At 41.3% G+C, this 8,342-nt stretch overlaps 1 protein-coding gene across 9 annotated transcripts in view; it reads left to right on the top strand.

The window, feature by feature from the left end:
- The window catches only part of OARD1 (O-acyl-ADP-ribose deacylase 1), a gene marked incomplete at its 5' end in the record, with an annotated part of 51,983 nt that overhangs the window by 187 nt on the left and 43,454 nt on the right, over nt 1-8,342 (top strand). For 4 of the 9 annotated variants that reach the window (XR_013840002.1, XR_013840003.1, XR_013840004.1 and 1 more), the window contains 4 exons: nt 108-634; nt 3,738-3,882; nt 4,230-4,288; nt 5,965-6,077. Coding sequence is in view for 5 of the 9 variants with exons in the window: in XM_079980949.1 (XP_079837075.1) it covers nt 608-634; nt 3,738-3,882; nt 4,230-4,288; nt 5,965-6,077; nt 7,366-7,468 (447 nt within the window). The other 5 variants (XM_079980950.1, XM_079980952.1, XM_079980951.1 and 2 more) reach the window with 5 other exon arrangements.

Here is an 8,342-nt window from a genome sequence, read left to right as displayed (position 1 = left end):
CGCATGTGCAGGGCAGGATAATTGCTGTGTCTGTTTCCTATGGTAATTTGTGCTCTGAGGCGACACCATAGAGTTCTCTGCCTAGAAAGGCATACGTGTGGGTAGCTGCCATTTTGTAACTTGCGTTTACAGGAAACTGGAGGGCCTCCCCGCCGCCGGCCAAAACAGGCTGGAGAGCGACGTTACACGTTTGCCTTTACACGTTCTCGGTGGCGGACAGCGCCGCTTTTTCCCGGAGGGTGTTAGTAGCTACCGCTTTTGAAACAGGGGAAGGCGCCTTCCGTTGTGGAGACGCCTAATAGCTCAGCAGCCGTTAGGGCAGGTAGTGGGAACGGCTCAGGGGGACGCTTCCCGCTTTTATTTCGCATTTACCTCAGAAGGCTGTAGGCAGAATAATTATACCGAAACTCTTGGGAGGCTGTCTGTGTTTAAAAAAGCCCCCTAAAGTAAAGCCGGGGAGAGAGCCCTTATTTGATAACACCCCCCAGGGTCTCCCGTACCTCGATTCGTATTTATTGTTTTGGGGCTGCTGTGGCCTGTCATTCCAGTTCGTTTTTCCCATAGGAATTTTCCATTTATTTCCTGAAGAAATCCTGGAAAGCCCTCGATGCTTATGGCTGCAAAAGGAGAGCGAGTGCGTAGTGGAGTCTTTTCCCCTTCATTTGTTATAATTCAGCAATTCTGTTTTGCTGGTGTTGGTGCCTGCTGTTTTAGTTCTCGTAGCAGGAAAGCGGGGTATCTTTATTGTAATTATGTGCAATCCTATAGTTGTGATGAAAGGAGGCGAAAGTTTAGGTATTTGGTTTTGATGGTATATTAAGCAAATGTATTCTCAAGACTTACAATTTGCTTGGTACGCTACATCTGATAATGAATACAGTACTGGACTCGGTTGTTTCCCTTAACACAGCTTTGCCTCGAAAGCGCCGAGAAAAGGTTCTCAGGTTCACTGGTGCAATATTGGAGCCGTACAGTTTTGGATCCTGCCTGACTGTGACTGCCACCTAATGGGCTCGTCAGGAAACTGTTCACTCAATTGGCAGTTTTAAATCTAATATAAATAGGCACTTCCCCATGTGTTGAACAAATCCTCTCCTAGTCATTACAGTTGTCTTTCATAGGTGGTGATCAAAAGGATTCTATTCATTTTCTTGTAAGCTTTAGGTTACAGTACAGTAAATGATAGAATAAGTTCAGATCGACACACACAACTATTGACAATCTAACCGCTGATTATTATTTTGGAAATGGTTCTCTGTCAGTCATGTTTACCTGTTCTATCCTTGTTGATCCTACACCAAATGCCTTTAATAGAATAAAACACCAAGTATAAAATGGCTGGCATTTTTGCAAGTTAGATTAAAAATGCTACTAATTCTCATGATGTTTCCCTCTAGCTCTCTCCTCTTAAAAAACAAAGCAAAACAAAAAACCTGCCTGATAGCCATGTTTGTTTTCAGCCATTTGGCTTAAATTTTTCATTTGGCCTTGCTACAAATATATCTGCCAGGTTTTCATAATCCACATTTTATAATGTAGTAAACTTAGAAGATTCAGACTCCTTGGGATAGGTATTTGAGTTTTGAATCAGTGTGATCCTAGCTTCCAACTGTGCTTTGGGCATTTTCCATTTTGGCCCGTATAAGAAATTAATTCTCCCTGATTGTCAGACTTTGAGAGCACTCAAAAAAACCTGTCCAATTCATGTTATTTTCTGCAGATTGAGGCTGCAATTTGAAGCAAATCTCATTGAGAACAGAGTGGCTTCTGTATAAACATAATGAGGGTCCGGCTGATAGACATGCATCTTAGTATGAACAGAAGCTCATGCTTCTTTTGTTGTGAGTTTAGCTTTGTCATTCTTGTAGCTCCCTGTGTGCAGTAGGTCATTAGTTGGAAATTGTCTGCGACTCCCAGCAGTAAATACTGTGTGGTGGTTTTAGAGAGCTTTCATACTGTTGACATTGGCTATATTGCTGACATCAAGCAGCCAGAGGAAGGTTGGCTATTGCTAGTCTTGAAGTTCTTGTACTGATTTTATGTTAGGTAGTACTGTTTCTAAATGAAATCACATAGTTAAAACTTAATTAGTGGCTACTGCATTTATTGTGTAGTTGTATAAAGACTTCTGTGTTTCAGATGAATGAGGGAATGCCCCCCCCCCCCCCCCCGTTTATAGTGAAGGTTTGCAATTTTATGACTGGAATGTGTTCTAACTTTAAATACCAAAACTGTACTATGAACTGGTAAATGATATGAGAATACTCCAAGTAAGTTAAATCTATAGAAAGAGATGGATAAATTAATTAGCTATCTCCACAGTATTTATGTGTGACATTTATAGTGACATTTATATGGCTCACAAATAACTTAGAACTCAACAGTAATAGAACTTAATTATGAAAACAAAGTCATAAGCAGTTATTCTGGTTCTAACCAAGGTTTCTTGTAAACAACTCCCATTTGTTTCAATGAAGCCTTCAGATAAATATAAGTAAATAATACTGAACTCACTGGGAGTTACTTCGGAGTAAATATAGTAGATGTTATTAGATTTCTTATCAACACTTTACCATAAAGTTCCAAGATAGGTAAAAGATTGTGCTGCAAACAGATTTCAGAATTCTTTAGTCCTAGCACATGCCTAAGTACTGTATAATGAAGACAGGAATGCATTGATGTGGATACTGGCAGCACAACAGTGCATGTTTACTTGGAAGTAAGTTCCACTGCCTTAAGGGGGATTTACTCCTAGGTGAGTGTGCATAGTTCTGAGACTGTAATATTTTGTACTCATAAAAACAAACCTTAATTATTGTGTTGGGACTTACCGTATTTTTTGCCCTATAGGATGCACTTTTCCCCCTCCAAAAATGAAGGGAAAATGTGTGTGCATCCTATGGGGCGAATGCAGGCTTTTGCTGAAGCCTGGAGAGCTTCAGGCTTCAGGAAGCTATCTGCAAGCCTTGGGAGCTCCGCCGGAGTTCCCGTCGGGCTCCCAAGGCTTGCGGATAGCAGCCTCCAAACCTGACCAGCCCCACAAGCTCAGGGGACAGTGGGGAGGCGGAGCGCCGCCTTCCCGCTGTTCCCCGACCTGGTTTGGAGGCTGGCAGTGGGGAAAGCAGTGCTTCTCCCCACAAGCTCGGGGGACAGCGAGGAGGGAGCGCCGCCTTCCCGCTGTTCCCCGACCTGGTTTGGAGGCTGGCGGTGGGGAGAAGTGCTGCTTTCCCCACCGCCAGCCCCACAAGCTCGGGGGACAGCGAGGAGGGAGCGCCGCCTTCCCGCTGTTCCCCAACCTGGTTTGGAGGCTGGCGTTGGCAAGAAGCGCCGCTTTCCCCACCGCCAGCCCCACAAGCTCGGGCTTTGGAAAGATATCCGCAAGCCTGGGGAGACCGGTGTGACTACCCACCGGGCTCCCTAGGCTTGCGGATAGCAGCCTGTTCTGGGGGCTGGGGTCGGGGGAAGCTCGGGCTTCCTCAGCCCCAGCCCTGCGCCTGGGGGAAATTTTTTTTTAATTTATTCCCCCCCCCCAAAAGAAACAACAACCTAGGTGCACCCTATGGGCCGGTGCGCCCTATGGGACGAAAAATACGGTACTTGAAGTAAAAATGCACAGGGTCAAAGGAAGGTGTAAGTGACTTAGATGGTGGCACTATTTGTGATACTGAATGTTGCCTGGTGTTCTGACTCAAATGCCTTCTTTCTTTCTTTCTTTCTTTCTTTCTTTTGATCCTCAGATCATGTACATAAAGGGGGACCTTTTTATGTGTCCTGGAACAGACTCCCTTGCTCACTGCATCAGTGAGGATTGTCACATGAGTGCTGGCATAGCTGCCATTTTCAAGAAGAAGTTTGGTGGTGTTCAAGAGCTCTTGAACCAGAGTAAGTAGGTAAAGGAAAATAATGCCTAATGTATAAAAAATAGAACCTAGGTTCTTAATACAGTCGTACCTTGGAAGTCGAATGGAATCCATTCTGGAAGTCCATTCAACCTCCAAAATGTTCAGAAACCAAAGCGCAGCTTCTGATGGGCTGCGGGAAGCCAAATCAAATGATATATTGCCTACTTTTTATGCCCTTTATGAATAAATGTGTTGAGGTGTGTGTTTTTGTTTGTATGTATATGTATGCAAGCACACATTGGGGAGTAAGGTGTCAAACTGGGTCTTTGACCCAGGTGACAAAAAACCTAGTTTTGGCTCTGTTAAAGATGTTCTAATTTGTTTTAGAAAAGAAGACTGGAGATGTGGCTGTTCTGCAGAGAGACAATCGATATGTGTACTATCTGGTAAGAGCAGGGCACATGATAAAGGTTTGGGTACATGAACTGATTTTAGCAGGGAGATATCTGTCTGTATTAGTATTTCTGCTTCTTCATTTGTGAGTGAAAGATAAAAACACCCTTATCTTAATGACCTAACTTGCTGCAATGCAACTTCAGCAACAGCTTTCACTTACATAGGCCTTTTATTAAGAGTTCAAGTGCAAACTGTTGCAGAAATTGAAGTTGCTGTTTGAGTGGTGTGTTATTTAGTAAATTTCAGAGTAGTCTGTACCATCCAGTATTCAGATGATCACAAACAATACCTTTGCTTGAAATCTTATTTGAAAACACACAGTGATTCAAGAAGTGGATGTATTCACATTTGTGTTATATCTGTCTGGAGCTAAGTTGGCAACTGTGTTAAATGCAATTTAGCATGATATATTTCTTCCCTTTTAAAATATCTCTTTATATATTTGCATAGACAATTAGCTGTCTTCTCTTTTTGCTGTTATACTATGCTTCATTAAGAGGTTCCTGGCGGTGTGAAATTTGTTTGTTTATTCAGTTGAATCACATTCTCCAAAAACACTCAGGAACTGAAATATTTGCTTCCTTGCTTGTAAATTGCATTTGTAATACGAAGTATGGCTGGATTATTCTGTCACATTCTTTCAAAACAGTTATTTACAAATAGGTATCAGCAGGAGTAAGGGACGCAGGTGGTGCTGTGGGTAAAACCTCAGCGCCTAGGACTTGCCGATTGCATGGTTGGCGGTTCGAATCCCCGCGGCGGGGTGCGCTCCCGTCGTTCGGTCCCAGCGCCTGCCAACCTAGCAGTTCGAAAGCACCCCCGGGTGCAAGTAGATAAATAGGGACCGCTTACCAGCGGGAAGGTAAACGGCGTTCCGTGTGCTGCGCTGGCTCGCCAGATGCAGCTTGTCACGCTGGCCACGTGACCCGGAAGTGTCTGCGGACAGCGCTGGCTCCTGGCCTATAGAGTGAGATGAGCGCACAACCCTAGAGTCTGGCAAGACTGGCCCGTACGGGCAGGGGTACCTTTACCTTTTATCAGCAGGAGTAGTATGGTTAAAATTTTGTAACAACAAAAAAAAGTCTTTTCAAAATATAACTTTGCAGGAGCCTTTAAAAATAAATAAAACAAACATAAATCAGAATATTTACCTGCAGAATCTCAGTGTTTTTAACATCACAGGGACCAGGTTAATATGTGTGTGTGGCAGCTATAATGCCATTTACACGTCCCACTGACACTGATGCAAATTGCAAGTACTTAGTTTTGAGACTGCAACCTGAAGGCCCAGATTTTAGCAAATTTTAACATGTCTCAGTTTGCTAGTCCAAGCAGCCAAATTATTGATCTAGATTCATGTGATCTATGGTTAGTATCAACAGTATTGGTTAGTACCAACAGTATTGGCTAAAAGTACCTAATAAATGAACGAGGCAACACAATCCTTTAAGTGTCCACTCGGAATTATATCCCAGTGAGATCAGTAGACTCAGGTAATTTTGTACAAGAATTCAGCCTAAGACTGCAATCCTAAATATGCTTACTAGACAGTGGGTCCTATTGAATTTAGTACAACTTATTCTGAGAAGGCACGTGTCACATGGGATGTAAAGATGCCTAATCAAAAGTATGGCTAATCTGCATTTAACCTTGCACTTGCTTTCAGATTACAAAGAACAAATACTTTCATAAACCTACCTATGGCAATTTACAGAAGAGTCTGGAAGCTATGAAACTCCATTGCATGAATAATGGCGTAACTTGCATTTCTATGCCCAAGTAAGCAAATTTGATATTGGAAAATTACTGCCACATATTTTGGAATGTTCATATGATACATATATAGTGAAATTTTATTATTCTTTGGAAAATTTCAAATGCTTTAAAATGTACAGTGGTACCTCGGGTTACAGACGCTTCAGGTTACAGACTCTGCTAACCCAGAAATAGTACCTCGGGTTAAGAACTTTGCTTCAGGATGAGAACAGAAATTGTGCAGCCTCTGCGCCGCTGCAGCGGGAGGCCCCATTAGCTAAAGTGGTACCTCAGGTTAAGAACGGTTTCAGGTTAAGAATGGACCTCTGGAACAAATTAAGTTCTTAACCCGCGGTACCACTGTATTCTATTTATATTTACAGATGACATATGTGTGAAAGAAATGACCTTTTCTACTTCGTTTAAGTTTACAGTCTAGAAATTATGGAGGAAAAAATGAATATATTTCAGGCCAACGTATAGCACTGTGTTTTGGAGCAGATTTATGCTTTTTGAGAAAACTGCTCTGACCACCTCTGAGTTGATAAAAATATTGTGGAAAACAACAGCAATTGTCAGAACCAAAACCCGGTTTATTATATAGATGATATGCTGAGAAATCTAGACATTAGTAATATTTAGATGATCCAATAATATGTCTGTTTTAGCTTGCTAACTTTCTTGCATTTGAGTACATACTCTGCTGCAGTTTTGAGGGCAACTAGTTATTTATTTTATTTTTTGTTGCATGTGTAAATGGATGTACATCTTGTTCTGATGTTTCATTCAAATCTTGATTTGGTTATTGTTCAGCGGACTTGTGTTCTCTTTGCATGCCTGTTCCCTCCCTCTCTTTTTAGTTTATGGTGACCTCTAAACTGCGTGTAAGTACTTCCAGTTCAGATTTGGAGACTTAATATGGTTTGCAGTAATCATAGTTTGCCTGATATGGATGTTATGGCATACTATCATTACTGTAAAGCAGGAAGCAAGAGGAAGTCAAAACATGCAGAAAGAGGAGGAAATGCAGCTGCACATAGCATAGCCCATTCAGGATGTCCTGACCATGATTTCTCCATGACCTCAGAACTGGGCAGCAATTCATGACTGACAGATCTGGTGTATTCATTTTGTGATGCTATTTGTATGTGAGACTAGTAATAATTCTAACTGGCTTTGCTTGGGATCAATTACGAGTATTTTGATTAAATTTTATGATGATTCTACAGAATAGCAATTTTTAGGATATTTCTCAAGGGTGAATTGGCAAGAATGAATATGTGGGAATACTTGGGCATTCTTTATCTTCCAGGATTGGGTGCGGACTTGACCGACTGGATTGGAATAAAGTTTCAACAGTGCTTGAAGAAGTATTTGAGGATACCGATGTTAGCATTACAGTTTATTCCCTATAATTATTAGGGCAGTTGCTCTGTTATACTGTTGTAATCTGTGTTTGTGACTGATTTGGAAAAAGATGATGGTATGATCTTGTTTCAGTTTTCTTTACTCTTGCAGACATTTCTCACCATTATTAGTGTCCAAGTATGGACAGTGTTTTGTAGAAATTTACAATTGGATCTTTCAGGGATGTTTATCTAGCCAGCAGATGAGTGTGCTTTACTCAGCAGACAAACTTACAAATTAAAAACAAACAAACATAAAGGCTTTGCATAGATGTGTTTTGGTTAGTGTAGCACTTTCTGCTGTACAGTCCTGTGTTTTGGAATAATGTGAAAACTATGGGACCTCAGTGGTTAACTGTTGCAGGTCTTATATGCTCTGTTTAAAGTACTGTACTGTAATTAGATTTTCCTATTCTGTGTAAATAAAACACCTTTTCCAAGAATGAGTGAACTGTTTAATTTTGAACTAGTGTTGTATCTCTTTGTGCACATGCAAGGTCTGATATGTACATCTACTTCAGGGCCGGATTTAGGTTTGATGAGGCCCTAAGCTACTGAAGGTAATGGGGCTCTTTATATGTCCAGCTGTTCTTTTTCAACAACAAATTGTCGCTGTTTTTGTTGTGTTGAATATATGCTATATGGTAATTTATGGACCTAATAGGTATCTAAAGCCATTTGCACATAACAAAATATGTATTTTATCAAAGTAATTGTTGAACTGAAATACAATTAAGAAGAAGTTTATCTTATATTTTGGAAATGCACACCCATGGGTTGTTTTTTCCTTTACATTTTTTGGGGGGCCCCAAGAGAGTGGGGCCCTAAGCTATAGCTTGTTTAGCTTATACGTAAATCCAGCACTGTTGAAATTATCGGGGTA

Source organism: Podarcis cretensis, assembly GCF_951804945.1.
Source record: "Podarcis cretensis genome assembly, chromosome: 6".
In the NCBI taxonomy this organism is placed as follows: Eukaryota; Metazoa; Chordata; class Lepidosauria; order Squamata; family Lacertidae; genus Podarcis; species Podarcis cretensis.
Note: the sequence above shows the minus strand (reverse complement) of the source record. Positions and strands in the feature narration are given on the sequence as shown.